General features: G+C 44.2%; 1 protein-coding gene across 28 annotated transcripts in view; it reads right to left on the bottom strand.

Annotated features, from left to right (window-relative positions):
* The window catches only part of TNNT3 (troponin T3, fast skeletal type), a 29911-nt gene extending 11970 nt beyond the window's left edge, over positions 1-17941 (bottom strand). For 2 of the 28 annotated variants that reach the window (XM_066320907.1, XM_066320905.1), the window contains exons 1-10: positions 17836-17941; positions 13140-13174; positions 12613-12626; positions 11903-11920; positions 10243-10254; positions 9369-9386; positions 5467-5481; positions 2915-2926; positions 1289-1309; positions 936-962 (exon numbers count right to left, since the gene is read on the bottom strand). In XM_066320907.1, the coding sequence (XP_066177004.1) occupies positions 936-962; positions 1289-1309; positions 2915-2926; positions 5467-5481; positions 9369-9386; positions 10243-10254; positions 11903-11920; positions 12613-12626; positions 13140-13159 (157 nt within the window). In that variant the 5' untranslated portion in view covers positions 13160-13174; positions 17836-17941. Of the gene's footprint in view, positions 1-935; positions 963-1288; positions 1310-1689; positions 1702-2914; positions 2927-5466; positions 5482-9368; positions 9387-10242; positions 10255-11902; positions 11921-12612; positions 12627-13139; positions 13175-17835 lie in introns of all 28 variants that reach the window. The other 26 variants (XM_066320909.1, XM_066320906.1, XM_066320920.1 and 23 more) reach the window with 26 other exon arrangements.
* Between the last annotated feature and the right edge of the window lie 5078 nt (positions 17942-23019).

Raw genomic sequence — 23019 nt, forward strand, 5'->3', positions numbered from 1 at the left:
AGAAAAGAATGAGAAAAAGAAAGACAGAGAGGGGCTCAGGAAGGTCCTCAGGGTATTTCCCTAAATTAAAAAAGAAGCCTGAAAAGTGAGCAAGAAAATTAAAACAAAAGAACAACAACCAAAAAAACCAAAAAAATCTACAAAAGCAAAATGAAACAAAACAAGGAAACACAGAAAATGCAGGCTGTTTTCAAGTGACATTGGGCTTTGTCTTTTGAAGCAGCTGCCTGGGTGTTCTAGAGGCTGGGGCAGTCAGGAAAAACCCAGTTACTTCAACAGCCTCTAAAACTCCATGAGAACTTTCTATATGTTTAAAGTAGCAAGGGAGGGGCTAAATTATCTTCTACAAGAGCAACCCTGACCCTGCACATATTTAGGTCTGGTCGTTTCACATGAGTCTTGTCCAGCACCCACTCAACCAAGTATTACAGCCATTATATTTAGCTCCACCCATCTGAATAGATGTTTAATGTTTAGCACAATTGTGAATATATGAGCAGAAGTTTACATTTCTGTAGATTCAGGCCTGGAGCCCATGACCACCTAAGGCTGTGTGAGGGAGGCAGGTCTATGCAGCGCTCCGCTTCATTTACAAATATGCCACTACGATTTAAGAGATTCTTTCCTGGTTTTGAGGGGACAGAGACATTTTGCTGATGAGAGCTAGGACACAACAGATTCTGGCTAGAAGACAAGAGCAAGCTTCTAGAGCTTGATTTTCACCATCTACTATCCTAATGAGGATGTAGAGGCTTCTCAATACACTAATGACTCTCTAAGGGTGACTGGACATGCACAGTGAGCGATTCTTTGCAGCAGAGATGTTTTGGCCCAGTTCCTGAGTTTAAAATAAAGTGAGGAACAAAAACAGACACATAAAAGACAGTGAGATGTTAGAAAGATGACTTTGTTGTCCTAAGACAACACTGAGCTACCATCATTATATTCGCCTTCTTCATTGGCTGTAGGTTGAAGGACAAAAGAAAAAGAGAAGAAGCACAGTAGTGAATCCACAACCAGTACTGTTCTATGAGCACCTCTCCCCACTCCCTCCCTGTTAAGCTGGGAGCCTTGGACTCTCTGGAGATGGAACAAGAAGAAAAAAATCTTTTTGGAGATTTGATTTGGCTAACAAACAGCCCTTTCTCCACGTTCGCTGAAAACTCCATCTAGAGATTTCACTTCCCTCCCACATTCTCCTTTCTCTTGAACAATGTCAGTGTTTTTGACACTGCTTCCCCAGCACTGAAAGAGAAAAAGGATGAGGGTCTGTAGGTACATCACATACCTTCCTCATGAGCTTCCTCTGCTGTTGTCATGGTGCAAGCAGTGATGGATAGACAGGAAATAGAAAAAAAAAACAAAAACAGAACAGTTATTTAAAACTCTTGGAATCCTGAGAAAGAGACCAGGGAATGCATGAGATGGGGAAAAAAATTAAAGGAATTAGTAAACTAAGGCAGGGAGAAAACTGGAGAGACTGTCAGGACTTAAAAATGCTGTAATGTTAAAGTAGCAGTAAGCATGGAGGTTAAAGGAGAAGAGAGCTGCAAATGATAATTGTGGTTAATGTTTGTTTCTCTTGTTTTCTTCTCTTCTACCAGCCCAGGACTCCTGATCTCTCTCTCACACACATACACACTTCTGTGTTGCACCTAGGTGGAGTAAACCAGAAGTCGTGTCACATACCTGGCTCATGAACTTCAGGTGTGAAGTGTCATGGAACAAGTTGCGATGGAAAACAAGAGAATGAGAACAAGAAACCTGTTATTTCCACCAAAAGGGCTTCTGAGCCAATGGGAAGGAGGGGCAGAGAGGAAAAGGGGAGCCAAGAATGAAGTTAAGAAGTAAACAGGTTAAATGTTTACATTTGAAATAACACATAAAGAGAAGTCACAGTACAGGAAAGGTAAAAGAGGCCGATTTATGATAATAGTGCAATGTTTAAAGAACACTTCTAATCATCATATGGCATAAAGCACAACCTGACAGCACAGTGTACTGAGGTTTACCTTGATTGGAAATATGCACATGAACATAGCCAGCACTCTCAAAGCACTATTGGACCCATCATTTACTACAGCAGTATTTCAGCTATTTGAAATAGTGTGGTTCAGAAATCTGCTGAAATACCTGCCATAACTCATCATCAACGTTCAGCTAACTTCCAAAGAAGCTCAGTTCCCTTCTAGATCTATGGCTCAGGCCATTTTCTTCCTTGAAGACAACATTAAAGTCGATATAAATGTCCTGCTGCTCTTCAAATCCATTTGCAACGTAAAATTACAAACGGATTACTTCATAGGAAGAAAAGGTTCATTAGAAGTCTGTGCAGGTCTACATGTCATTCTTCTGGGTTTTGGCAAAGCAGGAATAGATCAGCAATGTGAATTTGCAGGGCAGAATGTGCTTTTCAGCCACACACACACACACCACCAAATATTTTGCAAAGCAGGCATTAAAAACCCCACAGACTCTCACAGTGTTTATATTCCCCATGTACAGTCAATGGGTCAAATTCTGCCCTTACTGAGATTTGAAATAAATCCTCCCCTATAGGAAGAAATATTCATTCTCATATCACATGGGCAGAATTTAATGCTTCCTACAAGGAGACCTTTTGCTGAGCTACCCTTTCACAACAGTATATGTGTGTTCCCCCAGTTTCTAATGAAATTTTCATGCAACGAGTAAGTTTCCTCCTCCTTAATGCTGATTACACTTTACTGAGGAAAAAAAAAAAAAAAACAGGAAAAAAAAAAAAATTAAACTAAAATAGAACCACCCCAAAGGCATGCAAGTTATAATCCATCCTTAACTCATTGGTTGTTATCCCCTTTCACCTTGTATTCACTTCTCACACACACCATCCCAGCAGACAGACACCAGGGAGTTTAGAAGTTAAATCACATACCTGGAGGGGGGGCTTCATTTAGTAGGATGTGTCAGGGGAAAAACACAGGAAAGGAAGATAAAAGAATTAGAAATAAGTTATGCAGGAAGGGATCACCTCAAACTTTGGTAAGACTGGGTTGAAGAAGTATAATTTACAGACAAAGTTATAGGGGTGAACTGTTAATAAGAGTGGGAAAGGAGTGTAATTACAGTGGGGTATGAAGTAGATAGGAAGGAGATGCCATAGAAACAAAAGATAAAGGGAATTTGAATGTTGATGATTTGCAACAGTTTAAATCATGCAAATTATTAAACCCTGGGCAAGTGTAGTACCACCAGTGATTCTTAAATTTGGAAGAAAGCATACCCAAGAAGAGAGTTTTACAAGCATTGAGAGTTACCTAGGTGTCAGCTGCCCTTTTAGCTATCAGAGCTGGCATGAGGATGTGAGTTACTGAAGGAGGTAGTGCTTTGGATGTGTCCCTATGCCTGCATCTGAAGCTCCACCATCTAAGAATCTCTGCTGGCTGATTCTGGGTTTAGCTCTGCAAAACTGGCAATATTTGTGTCTGCACAGAGCTTGTCTTTGCTGCAAAGGACTAGAAGTGCTTGAGTTTGTGTGCCAGAATCCTGCTACAATCCACTCCCCACAAGTGCAAGCAGCCTGAGTTTTTGCAGCTCAGGTACCTGTCAGGGCTAGTGGGTAGTCACAGCCCTAAAAGTTTTCAGGGGCATTTAAGAAGTTTGTTTTTAACTTCTTAGATGGTGATCCTTCAGTTACAAACAATATTTATACTTCCCTATAGGGAAAATAAGTTTTAGGGAGTTTCAAGAATGGATTGATTCTTCATGATTCTGGTATTCTTCAACATGTGCAAATTCCTATATACAGGAATGCTTCATACATCAGTACATAGGAATTTAGATGTCACAAACATGAGCTTGGTTAGATGGAAAGAGTCAAGAAGAAAAAATGAAATAATTAGAGCAAGAATTCCACAACAGCAACAACTGTGACTTGTGCAGGCCAAAGCTGTAACTCAGCAGATGCAGTAAGCAAATTCAGCATTAATAACAGAGAAACTAAATAATCATGCAGTTACATGGAAAGCTGGAACAGTCTCCTTCTGACATAAAGGTTTTTTGTTATAAGCTTGTTATATTTTCATTGTCCTTTATGTTAGAGAGGGAAAAGAAAGCATGGGGAGGCTGTGGTTATGGCTTTATTTTTTATCATAATATGTTAATACCTTGTGTTTTGCACAAATTTCAAGCTCATACATCTGTCAATGCTAGAGAACCAGCTCCCAAGTAGTGAGTAGCAGTTCAATAAATATCATGGAAAAGAGGCACAGAGGCAGTCAAAGCAGCTGTGATGGAGGCAATGACCTTTAGCTTGTGCAAATCAAAGTCAGAAAAACCTTAGGTGCAGATTGAGAGACAAAAATGAATATGATTAAAATGAGAAGGATGTGAAACAAGAAGCAATGAGAACAGGAGAGATATGAAAAGCAATGAAGAGATGAATGTTGAAGTATTAAGTCATGTAAAAATCAATCAGCTTTCACCTCATTCCAGCCTTGGCAAAAGCATCAATCTGCTCTGAACTAAGAGGCTGGTCTCCCTCTGTGGTCAGCAGAGGGAAATAGCTGGGGTGGGAGGCTGCTGACATGTGACTACTTTAATAAAGCTACTCCAAATGGCACAGAATAATTTCCACAGACAGTTTAGAGGACACTGCAAGTTCAGTTTCTGTTTTCCCAGGTAATAAGCATTATACCATTCCCATACGCACTGTGAGGATGGCTCCGAGTCTGGTAAGCGCCTGTTATTGCAGCTCATACATTGAGATGCTTGTCTATAAAAAATGTTACTACATTTTGCATGCAGTAGTTAGCTTTATCCTCAGTATTATACATCACAGAGTGATGAGGAAATTACAATTGGTCAAAGGTGTGAGGAAGCTGCAAGTTACAGTTTATCATTAATATTTGATTTTTTATCTTTACTTCCACCGTCTTTGAATTCCTGAGTATAATACTAGAGTTACTGTTAAAATTTTCCAACATAAGTCATAGTTTCAATTAAATTTCAGTATTTCAGAACTCACACAGATTTAGCTGAGATTTTGATTAAAAAAATACAAACATTTCACAATCATAAAGGTTGCAGAGATATTTACATCTCTGGAACAAAACTTTTCCACTTTTTGCCTCGTGGCAACTTCTTATTCCAGATTTTTTCTTGCATTACACTATATATACCCCACATTATCCATAAAGGCAATGCTTCAGAAGCATCTAAAATAGAATTTTCATTTCAAATTTTGGAAATCTTCCATAGAGGAGAGAAGGAAAGAAAAAGTTGGAACAAAATGTTTTAACTGAAAAACATAACTTTCAAAAGCTGTCAACAAAGTGTTCCTTTTTTTTTTTTTTTCTGGTTGTTTGAAATGTTTCCATTTTGTCCCAATTCAGCACATGACCCAATTGTGAAATTGCCAAGTGGAATTGAATTTCCAGCACACAATAACCCTTCAGATTGACGCAGAGGAATTCAGAAGTCACATACCTGGTTCATGGACTTCTTTAAAAGGGAAGTAGCAGGGAAGGAGATGCAAAGAAAGATAAGAGAATTAAAGCAAGAAACAGAGGATAATTAAAAACCCTTACACTTTCCTTAGCCAAGGTGGTGGAGGGGGGTATTAAAGGGATAAAAACCATTAATAAGATTAAGTGAGAAATAGAGGGCACATGTGAATGTCAATTAGAATTGTGGAGAGGAAAGGTTCTATGGATATAAAAATGCAGATGACTAATGTATATATTCATAGTGTTATAAATCAAATGCCACTGGTAGCCTTTGGCTGACAAAAACATGACATGTATTTAAAGTAAGTCCGTTACCCATAAGTTTGAACGTGCAAAAAGGATATAGACAACCTGCTCTTATTCATGTGCATAGAAATCCCAGCCACTGTGGAAATCAATGGGCTCTGAGGAGCTGGCATTGATTTCCTTGGTGCCAAGGATTTCACCACTGGTGTGTAGGGCTCCACACCAATGTGGGAGGAGTACGAGTATGTTACTGCTCTCCAATCTGCAAGATAAAGCATCCCATGGAATTCTGGCTGGGCAAGCAGAGAGGGGCAGGCAGAAGGGCAATTGAAAGGTAAATGGGTTTGGGCTGCCAGGCTGATGCTTTAAGCAGCATGACCTTCTATTTTGCCAATTACAGAGATTGTCTTACCAAGTCTTAATTCCAGTTATAAAATCAAGTAAAAATTGCAACCGTGCCACCCCTGTTTGTGCATGATGCACATTTATCCAGAAATACCCCAGTAGTTATGGAAGAAGTACATACTACATCTTTTCTCAAATATGCTCCAACCAAAATGATGCCACTTAGTCCAATCCTTACCCTAACAGTAAAAACTAGGTATGACACTGTGTCACTTGTTGAAACACCCATGACTTTGGGTGCAACTCTCTCCACATCTCCATACACTGCTGCATAAGGGAGCTCTGTCTCTGCAGTGGCAGGGGAACGGCGAAGAGGTGCACTCAACTGAGGGGCACAGTATTGCCTCAGGACACAGCTGTCCCACCTCTAACCCTGGGGCGTGGCACAGAGGAAATGGTTTGAGGAACACTATCCCTGTACCAACTGGTGTCCGTACTAATAGCCTGGCTAGAGGCATCAGGTGCTGGGGAATACATGAGCAGTGCCCAGCCTGCCTCAGGCATTGTTTTCAAACAGTAGTTAGTACACATTACTCATCACACCATTTATCCTATGAGAGCAAAGCAACCGTGCAGAGGATATTTTTTGCATCAGCTCATCTTCAACCACCTCCAGAATTCCTGCACGAGTTACCGCTCCAGACAGAAACAGAGGAACTCACAAGTCATGGCACATACCTTCCTCATGAGCTTTAGCGCGTGGGAAGAGTCACAGAGCAAAATGCAAAGGGAGATGAAAGCATTAGAAACATCAGAACAACTTTTTACTTGGGCAAAATGGAGGAGGAAGGAAAGACTAAGAATATATTTCAAGGAAATAAAGTGACTATGGATACCAAAAGCAGTACTGGAAGTCAGGGTGCAAATAGTCTGAGATATTAAAAACATAAAGGTGATTTAAGCGGCCATATCAGATGACATTTGTCTTATACAGCCATCCCTGCAGTCCTGCCCAAAGCCAGGAGCAGCACGCTGTTTCATAACCCTGATGCTTGCCCAAGTGGATTTACAACCTGAGGCCAGCAGGTTTTGGGTGGCTGCAAGTACTGCCATGAAACAGTGGCCTGGAAACTCCATTATCTGTACAAGAATACCATCTTCAATCATTTGCAAAGCTAATGCATCATATTTATCACCATTTGCTCTATACCACAGGGTTTAAGCTGAAAAAAAGACGTGTGGAGAGGCTATTGTAAGAATGTCAGCCAATCATGAGCATTTCTGCATATAGTCTGCAGGCCAGATCCACCCCAAATGGTCCAAAATAAGCCTGCCAAGGAGACCCAACCGATCTCAGAGTAGTCTTTTCAACATTCATCCTTTTAAGAAGTTTACATTTCTCAGCACTTTTCAAGGCTTTTTTTCATGCAACAATTACCACGTACAGAGACAGAGCATTCAATGCCAAGACAGAACATGAAGGGAGACAGTACAAAAAACAAAACGGTGGCAAGTTTCAATCTATATTAATATGCCTATTTGAAACTCCTGTTTCTTTTTGCCATCTTACGGTTTACTGGCTAAGCCAGAGCTTACTCTGAAAGGCAAGAATTCAGGAGCCATGTCACATACCTTCCTCCTGAGCTTCTTTAGGTGTGAAGAGCCACGGGACAGGATGGAAAGGAACATTAGGAGAAATACATTGTTACATGAGCTGAAATAGGCTGAAAACCTTTCATAGGCTGAAACTTCTGCTCAGAGGGAAAAGTTTTATCCCAGTAAAGGACATGCTAATGGCCAGGAGGGGAAAGGAATTTGAGGCAGGTGTGGCTGGGAAGCAACTTCACCATGTGAAGGGAAGAAGCAAAAATATATCAAACAGGGAAAACATCAGAGTAAGCTCAAATATCACATGCTAGAATTCCTCTCTAGTTCCAGTTTTAGAGGACAGCTCCTGCCCTTGCCCAGAGGGGCTTCATGGTGAGCTCTGCACAGGGCAGGGGTGGCAGAGAGGCTGGGTTACCACTGAGCCAACTCTGCTGGACCTTGCACTGAGGTTATTCCCGGGTGTTAGCCCACTGCTCACAGAGGGGACATGGAAAGAAAAGACAATAGGAGCAAAAAGGCAAAGTAACTGGTACTGTTCCTCTTGCACCACCCTTGAGTCCCTACCACCACCACCAAGGAGACAGCAGGGAGCAGTTTGGAGGGTGATGGCACGTACCTGCTGAAGGAGCTTCATCAGGGTGGGATGAGGCAGGAAGCAAAAGCAATGAGATGGAAAATGAAAACAGTTAGACTAAAGAGTGTATGAATGCAACAGAGGGTTAAAAAAAAAAAAAAAAAAAAAAAAAAGCACAGGATGTATGAAATCAGGAAACAGAGGAGGAGATGAAATGGAGACAGGTGACCAGAGCACACACAGATATAAGAAATGTAAAACCATCTGGATCTGGATGCTATAAAAACTCTGCAAACTGCTCGGAGTGGGTCTTTTGTGGCACTACAAACAGGTTTACCCCTGTTTAAAATATGCCCACAGCACAAAGCTTTGCAAATATGGAACCAACACACCCTTTGGCTCCTTGCACCTGGAGCACCAGATCCCAATCTCTCGAGTGCAAAGGGTGAGTTTCTGTTCCAGGCCCTCTCCCACCCTGTCTGTCCCACCTTGCCAATGCTGTGTGCAGTGTGGGGAGCCAGCTGGGGTTACTTGCCAGCATCTACATGGTTATAATGCTGCAGTATTACATATATTATATGATATATTATAGCTTATAAGCTTATAATATATATATGATATATGTCATATATAAGATGACATATTATAGCATATATACTATATTACATAGGGCTAAGCACATATTTGACCACAGATGGATTTTGACTTCAAAATCCATCTGATCATGATCTGCCAAGCTGTGTTGGAGAAACCAGTTGACACCTGATAGAAATCTTTCTAGCCAGATCCCAGTTATTCCACAGTACACAAATACCCAGGGCTAAAAATCAGCCTCAGAGCATGTTGTGTCTTGGATGAAGGGATAGTATCCACATTTTCTGTGGTGCTTCCTCCCCAAAACTAGAGCAGAGGTGTCTGCACAGATACTCAGGGATGTGGGGTACCCTCAGTGAAATTTGTGCAAGGGACAAGAAAAGCCCTCTGCCTGCAGATAGTTTGTCCCAGCATCTTTCTTTTGTCTCTTGCTTTCTTCTACCACCTTGCAAAACCGAGGTGCACATCATCCTGCTGTGAAGGAACCAGCAGGGCTGAGATGCTGCTTCACTTACCTTCCTCCTGAGCCTCTTCTGTGGGTGGGAATTGTCACACAGCAAAAGAAACGGGAGGAGAAAAATTAAAACAGGAAATATGTAGTTGGAACATTCCTGAGGTTTGCCAAGCTCCCAGCCCGTTATGGGTAAGAATACACAATGATGGAATTACAGGGTGAGAGAGAATTAAAAATAACATTTTTATGGGCACATTATGGGGTTATAAATGTTACTGAAATATGGGAATATGACCACAAGTGAAAACCACATAAAAAGACATCCAATATGTTATTTTTTATTAGAGCTGGCTAAAATACCCTAAACCCAACTTTTGGTGAATTTTTAACGAAAAATAAAACTGCTGCATTTCTTTTGCTTTACATTTTTTTCATATGGTGAAAATGTTTCACCAAATTTGTCAATTCTTGAAATTTCAAACAAATTCATTCCTGAATTTTACCAGATGAATATAAACTTTGCAGGATGTCTCCCTCCCTTTAAAATATTCATTTTGACACCATTGTGCCAAAAATAAGCAGTTCAGTAAAAAAGGTGGACTAAAATAAATATATATATGCTTGTTTTTATACACATATATGCATATACACACATATATATAAATATTTGTGTGTATATTATATACATTTTTTATATATCAATACATTTTATTTCTTTCATATATATAAATGTTTTGGTTTGGTTTTGTTAAACAAATAGAACAGGCCAAATTTCCTACCAGCTCAATAAACAACATCAATGCTCACTATTGCATTGATGTCTGTGGCTCAGGACAAGAGTCCTGGACACTGGGTGTGAACCATTGGCTCTGGATTTCTTTGCACACATTCTCCCTCCACACAGAAGGAAAGAAAGCAGAAGCCATGTCACATACCTTCTTCCTGAGCTTCAGGTGGTAAGTGTCATGGAACAAGAAGCAACAGCAAGCAGGAAAATGAAAACAGAAAACTGTTAGAAATTGCTGATGGTGTGAGCTAAGGCCTGGAGAAAAAAGATGGTTAGAAAGTGATGGAGAAAAGTTACATGGAAAAGAAATGGATGACATCAGAAAGAGACACAAAGGTCAAGCAAAAGTATGGAACAAAGAGAAGCTACACCTCAGAGGAGCCAGTCATGCAGATTAAAGAGAAATTGAAAGTCACCTGCCTATTAATTTCATGTCATTAATACTTTCATATCATTAATTTCAGGTCATTAAATACTTGAAAACAAAAAACTGACAGTTAGGGAAGAAAGGAGAAAGGCAAGAAATGCTTTTCCTTTAAGGAAGGCTTGTCTGTAGGAGCAACACCCTTCGCTTGCTCTTTTGACATTTGACAAGACGTGAAAGATGGAGCATGAAGAATGCCTTCACCTTCCTGACTCTGCCACTCCATGCAGGACCAGAGAGACAGATGATGACTGAAGGCAGCTCTACAACCTATTTGGTGTCTCTATTTTCTTTTTTTTTTTGAGCCCTTGGTCCCTTCAGAAGCAGTGCCAGGGGAAATAGTTACTTAAGGATAATGTACCTTGTAGTAAAAACTACTCTCACCGTGGTCACAGTTGCAACTCTGTTCCCACCACCACCAATGGGAATTTGCCTGTTGCAGGAACTTGGAGGAATCCATTAAAAAATTAAAAAAAAAAATCTTCTGTGTATAAATCTCAAAAATGGACGTTTTCTACAGAGGAACAACTCTGTCTCTGAGCTGGTCTTACACCCTCCATGTGCAAATATTCCACCTCCAGTAAAGAGTTGTTCTTTTGACCCCTTAGAAGATGCCTTAGACAATAAGGGCAAATCCTGGGAGAAATTCCAAGAGTTTGGCCCTTAGCTCTGTTCCAGACATCTTGGGAAAATGAAGGATGACAACTGGCAGCTAAGCTTGCCTGAACCAAAGCCAGTATGTCAAAAGTGCCCAGCAAAGACAATGATACATCTCCAAAATCATCTTCTTCCTGCTGCCTACAAAAGGTGAAACAACTTGGGTGAGAAGGGTTTTTCATGCTCCATCTTTCCAGATCAGCACTCTGTCTGTTGCAGCTTGTCAAATCACATTTCGCCAGCTAAAGGCATGGTAAGAAACTTCATCTTTGCCAGTTGGTTCTCTGCCCTGCCTTTTCTATCCTCAGCAGTGCCCTGTAGACTGCTCCTTAGGAGCTGGACAACCTGCTCTTCTTTTCAATTTCAAAATTTAAACTCGGTCTGTGGACACTGCCAAAATGAGAATGGCAGGATGTCACCAATGATATGTTATAGAGGCTCTGCATCAGTCCCTGCTCTAAAAAGTACCAGCTTTATGGACAGATTATCCCCCAGCTTTTTCACCATCCCCTCATACAAATACACCAGTTCCCTGTAACATGAAGGCTCTGCGCATCACAGCCCCAAAAAACTTGATTGTTTTTTTGTTTTCCAACTGGTTTCCAGATCAAGTGTTTCAGATTGCCTTTAGCAGCAAGCACCAAAGAGAAGGGTGAAATGTAGACAAGAGAAAAGCAGGGATCAAAGAATCAAAGAAAGATAAATTACGTTCCGCCTTTTTTGTTACCTTCTTCTTCGTACTCCTCTGCATTGAAATGGGAGAGGGGGGGAAACAAAGCAGAGAAATCAGCCATCAGCTTTGACACATCAGTAGGACATTACCCATGGCAGAGCCCTCTGTGCTAACAGGGATGCCGGGCAAGATGGTTTCTGAGAGGCCACTTGCAAACCAGCAAGTCAAATAACAGATTAAGTGACTTTGGAAATAAAAAAAAAAAAGAGTAGTTCTAAAAAGGGGAAGATGATGGTAAAGTATTGAATTTTTCCTTGGGCAATGGAAAATCAAAGTTACACGTGCATTAGAAGAGAAGAGGTAGCAGAGAGGGCCTCCGAATATAAGAAAAGTGTCTATGTATATTACTTTTAAACACTGTGGAGATTTATGTTGTAAAAACAGAACATGTTACATGTACAGAAGCTTCAGTAAGTACAGTAATTTACTACAGAAGTAAATTGCCAGCAGATGGCAGTGCCCCTGCAAAAACCAGCAGCGTCCCCTCCCACCCAGGGCATCGATCTGGGGCTGAAACCCCAGAGGCTGCCCGCAGCATGGACACAGCCAGGGTGCCACAGGTAGTGAGAAAAAACCAGAGGCTGGTGACAGTCAGACAGACAGAGGCACAAAAAATTTCAGATTTGTCTAACCATACCAGCTGACACAGCCAGTAAATGTCGCAGGCTTGCACAGAAGCAATTACAGACAGATTTAAGACTTACCCTCTCCTTGTTCCCTGTGAGAGAGGAAAAAGGGATATTGAAACCACGTAAGTATTTCTCCTGCTTTGTACTCATGACAAGCTTTAAACCACAAGCAACCCAATGCAATGCTGCTTAAAGTCTGTTGTCTGCAGATCTGTCCACGATTCCTCTGATCCCATGACTGTCCTAAATCTCCCCTCCGTACTAACGATGCAAAAATGTCAAATGATCCCGTTGGGTTTGGTCATACTACTCTAGATTTATTAAACCAAGGCAGAAACCACTGCACTGTGCGTTTTATTCCCTCTCTTCCAAGTGCAGTGCCACAGCCCTGGAGGACAGGCTGAGCTGGGTGGAGTTGTTTGGGAGATGTCCTGTGTTGGACAGGGAGGGGTCTTTCACACTCTAAGTCAAGATGCCCCTTCCTCTCTGCCTCGGGGGGCTTCAGGCTGAGCACAGAGCAGCAGCCTGCAGGGATGCCCTCGCTCTGCTGTGTGGGGCCAAGCTGAGCAGACAAACACACACACGACTTTCTCTCTACTTACACTTCCTCGGTATCAGACATGTTGGCAATTAGTTTCTAGACAAAAGAGAAGAAAAGGAAAACAAACAAGAAAAAGGAGAAAAAAAAGTTGTTATTAGTGAGCACACCTCATAAAACCAAGTCAGAAGCAGATGGATTGACATTTGAGGACATAAAAAGCCAAGCACCTGCTTTCCCATACAGCAACCAGCTCCCCACCAACACTGACATTTTGGGAGAAGCACAGACCTTTGCCACCCATGTTAGAGGACAAAAAGATCATCTGGAAAGCTATATCCCACCAACTCATCTGCTTCCCACAGGCAGACCCAGGGGTTCTTTAGTCCCAGCTTTAAATTACAAAATCCCCAGAGCTCAGGGATACAGGCAAGGCCAGGGTGTCCTCCCACACCCATCTGACATTTCCATCACTCCAGCAAGATCAGAGGAATTTTTCCTCCTTTTGTGCTACCACAGGTGGGAAGATGCCAGCTCCAAAGCTACAGTCTGTTACAAAAATAACTGAAGCTACCAATAAACCTAGAGATAGCTACCTATTTGTCAACACCCAAAAGTATGTCTGGTTTATACAACTGGTGAGTGAGTTAACAATAATTTGTTGATTAGTTTAAGATGAAAACCAGCCACATGCCTAGTTAGGCAGTTCACATTGATATAACCAATTGTATGTAATGCAACACTGCATTTCCTAGCAGCATCAGCTGTCCTGAAGCCAGGGGAGAAGATGAGGAAAGGCCACCAAAACTTTCTCCAAATCCACAGCAGATCTTAAATTAGAAAGCCAGACTTCTCCTTGCTGGCCCAAACCCCGACTTTCATGACTTCATTATTCAGCTGATATATGAGAGATATCTTGAAGGAGCAGGTGGGCTGACTTAGGTTCAAAAGGAACAACTGCAGCTCAGCAGCTTTCTATTTCAGAGGAAGGCAGTAATCCCACAGGCTCCAACCCTGCCCTATAAGGGATTCTCTTCATTCCTCAGCAATGACCTTGGGCACCATACGTTGACATCAACAGGATTTTAAACCCTCATGCTCCAAGGAGAGATAAACAGCCAAATATTTTTCTTCCAGTTCCTCATTTATTCTCTTTCTGAAATTCAGCATTGCCTTGGAAGTAGTGCCACCAGTGGCTGTGTTATGACCTGACCAAAGGCACTGGATGGGAGGGGTAATCTACTGGCAGGACACATGAGATTTAGGTGCACTGGTCTCTTGGTCTGAGGCTGCTCTTAACTTTGTAGCTGTGGTTTCCCATTCCTTGATTTCAAGGGCTATCCCAAGGAGTACTTAGGGGATTCTAGTCCTACCAGGCAGGGGGAATAGAGGAATTTTGTGTTTGGGGGGAGCTCAGCTTTAAAACAACTTTTCTGCTCACCAATTCACACTACTTCTTCTGTTAATTCCTTGAATGCTACATCACTGCTGGTCTCTCTCCCCTGGTCTTTTCAGTCTAGATTTCATAAAGTCTTCAGGATGAAGACTTGCACTTGCTATCCCCTTAGTGGCTAGCATATTAGCAGTCTCATTTCAGCCTTCAAAAATTATTCAGGCTATTAGTAATAATGCTTGACAGCGTGTTGGTTTAGGCAACAGGACAGCAGAGCTGCTCAAGGCAAAAGCTTGCAGAGGGAACCTGCCTAATGCCCAGCTGTTGGCTTCTCCCAAAATACATGTTCTGTTAAGACTCAGGGCCATGGGCAGTCCTGCCATGGGTTAAGCCTTTATAAATGTGGCTGTCCTTCTTCCCCAGGTGGAAGATTAAAAAAAAATAAGAGGACTTTTAAAGGGCTGCAGGCTAAACTCCTCTCTTTTTCTAGTAAGAAGAAGACTAATACCACTAAATGGTGAAGAAATCAGCTTGAGAACCCTCCGTGTGCAGACAGAGAGTGAGTGTCTGTTCAGTGCAGGGCAGGCACGCAGCACAGTGCACACTGTTCTTTCCAAGGCAATTTTTGAAGTCAACGGGAGCCTTTGCAATCAGGCTTTCCATTAGCAGTTATTGGAATGAGCTCATCTCGTCTCCAATTTAGCTCTAAGGACATCTTGCTGAGGGTTGTCACATTGGCTGTTCCCCTACCCCCTTCCATATTTGTTAATCCAAGCGCTGCAAATGCGAATGGGATTTTGCATGGCATCTGTCCGTGTGCTATAAAAGTGGAGCAAGAATGCCAGCATCCCTGACGCTGCAAGACCCCAGCCCTGAGGGGATTTCTTGGCCCCGGATAAAATGAATTAATAACAAGTGCGTTGGCAGACTCTGTACAAAGATGAGCCAGACGCAGGAACCCCACAGGCGAGGGCAGGGGGGGCAAAAAAATCCAGGGGAAAATCATAGATTTCAGCCTTGCAAGGACCAACAGGTTTGGTCCCTCTGTCAGGAGAAGCTGGCATTTAACTCAGCACCTGACTGCCACTGCCCTGGCTGGAAAGGTAAAAAGGTTCAGCTTCAAGAAGAACAAGGTGTCTGTCCACTTCATGGCATTCAAAAGCCATCTGGTCCCTTAAAGCCAGGGGCAAAATACAGACTGTCATAGCTACAGCCACCCAAGACAAGAAAAGCTCTTTGATGCCCAGCACTATCCACATAGCTAACTCTGTCATCAAAGCAGCCAGCAAAATTGGACTATATTTACATCCAAAAGGCAATAAAGAAAGCAATCTGTTAAGAGCGGCAGTTTTTACAGTTAGGATTAAGTTTGCCCGAAGGCAATGGAAAGTCTCCAGCTGGCTCGGGATTAGCCTTTGGTGGAAATTACTTTACACACAGCAAATGCAGCCCGGGATTAAGGCTGTTAGCACCTTCAGGCAATAATTGGGCTTTGTTTGTATAGTGGCAGAAAAATGGATTCTGGTCTTGACTGAGGTTTAAGGATGTAATAAAATCAATTAGTTAATACTGCCCACCCTTTGAAAGGAAATCAAAACACATGGGAAAGTTTCACCAGACAGAAAACTTCCTGCCTGCTCCCACCCCTTCGTGAAAGCAAAGGTGAAAGCAAAGGTTATTCTGCATTTTGCTCAAGCCAAGCAGGTCACTGGAAGGTCAAATACACTGATCCTTAGCCCCAGGTGGGCAGGAATACCATGTCCCTTTTGGCCCCAAATGCTCCTGGCCTCAGCTGAAAGAGCAGAGCCAGCACATCCCAAGAAGCCTCTTAGCAGCTGAGAATGCACCCGGGAGGGGGAATGGGCTGCCTTGCACCTCCAGGCCATCCCTGGAAATAACCCACCCATCAATCATCCCCTCCCAAGCCAGGCCATACAAGGTAGGCAAGGTAGCAAGAGCCATATGGGAAGGGGGCAGCACAAAATGGCCATGCATGGGCACTGGGACCTGGCAGGGACAGCTCTCGGGCAAGGACTGGGGCTGTGATCCACCACATGGCCACTCCTTCCCAGCAGGAGCCACTGCAAACCCACTACATGGATTTTTTTAATATACATAGGTATCATGTTAAAAGAGATGGGTATTATATACACTATATCTAGCAAATTTATAAACATATACATATACTTCTCTCTAATGCTGAAACAGAGTAGCAGGACTCCAGCACTGCTGCAGGCTCGTAGCAAAATCCCAATTCCCTATCCCAAAATGTACACTTCATCCTTGTCTGCAGGGTGGTATGAACTGTCTGATCCCTGCAAGGGGGTTTCTAGGGATAGTAAAGCTGAGACAGAGAACAAAAAGGCAGTGACTGTGCTCAGTTTACATCCCTTGCTTTTCCTTGGTCTTAGAATCATCAAGGTGGGAACAGACCAATAAGATAATCCAGCCCAACCATCCGTCCAGCACTACCACTGTAACCTCTAAACCACTCAGCCAGGTGCCTCTTCAACATCTCCTGGGGACTACACCCACCTCCCTGAGTCTTGGTCCCCTGAGGGATGGCTGCCTGCCCTGGCAATCACTGACAACCTCACTGGAGATCCCCTACTTGAATTGCTGGCACCAGTCACCTGTGCTGGTGTTCCTCCTGCCTCTATAGGATATCCACCACCCAACAGCAATAAGCTGATTCAAGAAATATAAATATGGTCATGGAAAACTTCCCACTCCCACAGAAAAGGAGAAAATTGCAAGAGAAATTCCCTGTGTGTGCAGAGGGGCAGGAGGAAGGGGTTGAAGTCAGAGTGGTGATGGGATGCTCCCCATATTCATGACTTCAAACTCCCTCACTTTGCTAGCCTGACCATGCAAAACTCACAATTTTCTTCTTTCCTGTGGGAGAGAACAGTTTTCCATGGCCACATTTATTTTTTTTTTTTTTCCTCAGATCTCCCTCTAGACCTACAGCCCTGTTCATCCACCAGAATCTCCCTAATGGTCTGCCCTTCATGACTCTTGCCTCAGCCATCCCTTCCTCCGTGTGACAGGGGAGGGAAGGTCAGCACTTTCCTCCTGCTGCTGGAGGGAACTTTCCCTGAGTGCCCCAAGAGATCACCATTTCCAGCCCCAAGTGTTGGTTTGGAAGCATCTATTCTCCCATTATTAATCCTTGAGAGTTCAAAGCACTTATACCTCTGTGGTGTGAGACTTGTGAGATGCCCAACTAAAGCTCAGAACTACAAGTGCCTTTTCCTTAGGATCCTGTGAACCCCAACCCTCCCCTGGTGCTTCTACACCCAAATCAAGGCTCAGCCCTTCTGCAGTGTCTCCCCCAGCAGCATCCCTTGCCAGGGATCCCACTTACCTGGGAAGAGTGGAGAGAAGCACCAAGCTCCCTGTCAGAGGGGACCGGCAGGCTGGGATCTGCGAGCGTCCCAAGGTGATGCCGCTCTCAACTTATAGTGACATTTGATCGTCTGGAGGAGCCGATTGGCCCCAGAGTCCCTGTGCTGGGCAGGGCAGGGAGCAGGGATGGGCGGGGAGGGGATGAGATGGAGGGGGAAGCAAGGGAAGGGGAAAAAAAAAGGTCATACCATGTATAGGAGCAGCTGGAGGAATTGCACAGATGATGCTAAGATGGGAGGGACATGTTTGGAGAAAAAAAACCTCCAGGGCTTATGTGTCTATATTTACAACCAGACAGGCAGGCAGGGTTCAAAGAGGGGTATCTGAGGCAAAGGCACCCCTAAAACAAATTGGGGGGCCCCCATAGCTCCGTTGTACATGGTCACTGCTAAAAACTTGGCTGTGGCACTCTGGATCTCACAGTCTCAACACCCAGCAGCAGCCTCCACTCTCCCCTCCGGGCAGAGGCGCTCCCCAGCGGCCCTTCCACATGCAAAGGGTGCTGGCTGTGCTGCAGGGTGATAGCTTTGGGAAGGCCTGTGGATATTCCACATCCAAGCCTCTTGGAAGCCAGCAGTCACAGGCACGTAAGAAGGCAGAGACACTTGGCACACGTATTGCCTTGAGTGCATCTGTGTGTGAGTGCTGTGTAGCACACACCCACCTCTCACAGACTGCTGGGGCTCTGCCACACACCAGGGCTTGAGGGGAGACCTGGAACAAAAAGCAAGAGAGCAGGAATACAGCAAAAGAGCTCGTAAGCTTTTCTTAGCATGACATGAAAGTATTATTTAAGTAAAGACTTCTTAGGGAGGGCAACCCCAGGTGGCCGGAGCCTGGGTGCCTGGAGTGGTTTCGCTGCCAGAGCACTCCCCACAGTTGCATGACTATTCCAGCAGAGGATTGCAGTGCCTCACACAACCCTCTGGTTCACGGTTTCCATTTCACTAAATAACCCAGGCTTCAGCTTCCCGTCCCCTCCCTCCCACCCCTCTCCCCTTGGCAGCGCTCCCCAGCAACACAGCCTGTGCCCTCCTGTGTGCCTGGCAGCTCCAGCACCCCCTTCCTCCCTGCCTGTAGGAGCACAGAAGCTCAGAAGTTGTGGGGCAGGCGATATTTTTGGCTCAGGTCACAGATTGATTCCTGCCCACTCTTTCCCTGCTGCTTGCAAGAAAGGGTCCCCATCTGAGGATGTAGAGACAAGTTTTTAAAGCCGTGGAGTGGGAGCATGTGCTGCAGCCTCCCAGTCATCAGGTAACATGCACGAGCTAAAATCTCCTGTCCAGCTTGCCTTTTCCAGCTGTCCTGCAGCTTATCCCCTTGCCTTCCTCCTGCAACCCACCTCCAGCCAATGCTTTTGTTATTTGCCAGGTGGGAGGGGGGCAGTGTATCCATCCTCAGCACCCTGGCTCCATGTGGGAGTTTGCTGGGTGGGGTGGGCACCCTGTGCTGCTGAGGAGAGCGGCAGCTGCAGGGGAACGTATGGCAGGACCTGGTACCATCACCAACCTCCACTCCCCCCTCCAGCTCTGCCCAAAGCACTAACACAGCAAACCAGCTTTCACACTGTGCTTTCGGAACCACTGAGCAGTTTTCCTATTTTCCACTGGCTTATTTCCCTCCAGCTCCCCAGCAGCTGGGCTCACCTCCAAGAAATACCATATTTGCCAAACTAGCAGGAGAGTGGGGATGCATGGGAGGAGAGGCTCCCAGCTGTTTCTCTTTTCATGTCTGTGGCTGGCCTAGTTTGGCAATGGCCATCACCAGCCCCCTGTGCCCACCTGCCAGCTATAGTCCATCCCTGCTGCCAAGGGGGTGCTGCAACTCAGGCCTGTCACACCAGGGACTGGATCAATCAGCTCGAAAGAAAGCATCTGTCTGTGTGTGTGTTTGTTTAAGTGGAGCCTAGGCTTACAGCAGGGCACTTCCCAGCAGATATGGACTTGAATGCTGCCATGGGCCCATCTGCTGCCAGCCATTTGGCAGGAGCAGCAGGACCATTCTGCAGGGCTGCACAGCCTCCACCAGAGCAGTGCTGCTTGTGTGCAGTGGCAGGGCAGCGCTCACAAAAACTCAGATTGCACTCCAAGCACCTTGACAAACGTGAGGTTGGTACAAGCAATGGGAAGGACAGGTAATCAGACCTCTCTGCTGCAGCTCCATTTTCAAATAGATGAGAAGCAAGCATTGCAGCCTGCAGTATCCACTCAGTACATGCTCTCAGCTCAGTTCCTGGACATGTCAAGCAACTGCTCTAGACAACATCCAGCTTTATATCATGTGTCACATCTGTGCTCTGTCTTCCCCATCACCGTACCCTGGGAGCATGGCCTTTCTGCTTAGTACTGTCCCAAAGGACATCTGTGCATCCTATGGGCTGTCTCTGTCAGAGCACTCGTGTCCATGCATTTATTTCCAGTCCCAGCATGATCTGTATCCCTCCTCCCTTGGGACTGAGGGTACCTTCTGCATCCCTTGGTAAAGAGGGCTTGTCTGATCTTACCTTTGCTCTGTTGTCACCAAGTTCACAACCAAGGCTCATTCCCCACAGCCCAATTTATGCTTGCCCATTCTTTCCTTTGTGGATCTCTCTATGCAGTTTAGCACACAACTACAGGCCTCTCCAACATTTGTTTCGTACCTTGGCCACATACCCTGCTTTTCACACATTCTCTGTCAGGCCCTTATTTCACCTCTTGATTCCATCACACAGCAGTTTCATTCACAACCTGTCACATTTTCCTCATCAGCTTTGTCCCTTGTTACTTTAGATGCTTCTGCTCTAGGATATATAATTTCTGCTGTCTTGATATCATCTGCTCTCCCTGCACCAGCAGCAAGGTGACTGGGACTCTCCTTTGAGCTGCCACAGCGCAGCCACGTGAGCCTAGAGAGTGAGCAAACACCACCAAGTACCTCACGCTCCCTACTGATCACGGAGACCACACAAGGGAGAGACAATTCCAGCTGTGCCTGCACAGCTGCCAAAAGTGACCCAATTTCATTAGGTGAGGGTGCAGCAAGCATCTGTCATGGGAGAAGTTCCTCTCTGCCACCAGCTGCCAGGTTAGGAGACAGCACCAAGGCTGAAGAGCACGTGTGAGATCACGGACATGAACTAGGGTCTCAAACCACACAGTCCCTCTGCCAGCTGACCTCAAGCCAGAGCCTGGCATGTTTTTACTGTGACAGCATCTCTACCTGGGGGAGGATACAGCAAAACAGTGTCCCTCCTTGAACAGGAGCTAGAGGCTGGGGCAGAGATCTAGACAAGTTTCCATAAGTAGCCTGGCCCAATGTCACATTCCTTCTTGCCAGGTAGGAACACACAGACTGGCTATTTGAGATGGGCCACAGGAACTTATTGTGTTCTCAGGCCACTTGCAGGGAAGCTGTAATCAGCTCTTCTTATCTTTTCTGGCTTTCAGTTGACCTATTGCAGCAGCCAGTGTACTCAGGGGAGATGCTTTTACTCACAATGTGCACACATTAGCCCAGTTAATTTTACAAACTGCATAAAGATGGGCACCTGGGTCAAAGGCTTTTGTGTGTGTTTTGTTTGGGTTGTTTTTTTTTTGTTGTTGTTTTTTTTTTAATGTCCTTTCCCTGTGCTCATTGCACACCAGTCAGCAGGCAGCGTTTTCATGGATCATTGCCTCCATGGACACTTAATACTCAGCCAGCAAGCTGCAATAGCAGCTCATCTCAAAACCTCTATAGCCCTGGAAGTCTGAAATCCTACATGTTCATTAAAGACTACAGAGTTTGACATCCATCCCATAAAAGTGGTGCTCTTTCACAGCCCAGGAGAGATCCAATTTCTGAGATAAAGCAATACCTATCCCCATCTACCCATTACTCTCCAACACTGAACAAACAGACCTACTTCCAAAGCAGACTTTGCTTCAGCCCTTGAGTTGGGCAAGAGGAGCTCCTGAGGTCCTTCCTCACCCAGACTTGCTCATCACTGTGCACTTACACCTTCATGGCAGAGCTACAGAGGAACTTTAACTGACACCTTCTATCATTCAAAAATGGTTAAGTTATCCAAAGTGAATTTAGTTATGAGGAAAATGTCTTTTACTTGAGTTTGCAGTCTCTTTATGTGATTATTTCTGATTTATGAATGATTATTATGAATGATTCGTTATACTCCCTCCTCTCCAAAGCCATGTTTGAATGCTTTCAAAACAAAATTTTTTACTCCTTTGCATGATACAGATATTGTGGGTTTGGCATGTTTGTCTGCTTCTACAAATAACAGCCTTGAAATAATTGAAGGTATTCAGAAAAATGTATTAAGCTGACTGGTAAAGTGTGGGGATATGTTTTCTGGTTTGTGACATTTAGTTAGAAACCTTTTACCATGATTCAGGGCAGAGGGGAAATGGGAATCACAAAAGCCATTTAAGAAGGCAAAGTAAATTTTATACAGTTCCTCTTATGCCCTTTCTTCTCTTTATCCCACCCCAGAGAAAGGGATTCTGCAGAGGGGTTTATTCAGCAGTTCAAGGTTAGAGTAGATGCCCTATGTTCACTGAACACTCTTTCCAAGTTAATTGAAGTAGCTGTCAATAAAAAGGCAGATCAGATAGTGGCTAAGTAAGTACATTGAGAGAAAGGACAGAATATAAATACATATATATATATAATTATTTTCTGTTCCTGGGCAAAATCCAATGACCTGTTTTATGCAGCCAGTCAAGAAGAGATCAGAATAGCCTTAAACTTTATAACCAGCTCCTCTGAGTACCAAGAGACCACTTTCATTTTACTGGTGATTATAGGATCCTGGGGAATCTGAAACAGCCCAAAGGGGCTGAGCAAAGGCCATCTTTTTTCCCTGACTCCTCTAATACCATCCACTTGGCACTGGGGCTCAGGATCTCTGTCCTCAGTTGCCTCCCCTTTCCCCAGAAGTGACCTGGTGCAGTGTTTGCCATGCACAGTGAGGCTCCTCATGCAGCAGTACCTCAGATAACAAGGAGAGCAAACAGTTGCCAAGCTGTGGGTTCACCTACCTGAATCTTGGAAGGTGGCTAGGGAACCTCAAGATACCAACATCTTCTCCTGGTTGTGGCTTCATGAAATTGCAAAAGCTCAGGGGCATAAAAAGGAGAATAAAAGGCAACAAGCATTCTCT

Source organism: Sylvia atricapilla, chromosome 6, assembly GCF_009819655.1.
Source record: "Sylvia atricapilla isolate bSylAtr1 chromosome 6, bSylAtr1.pri, whole genome shotgun sequence".
NCBI lineage: Eukaryota > Metazoa > Chordata > Aves > Passeriformes > Sylviidae > Sylvia > Sylvia atricapilla.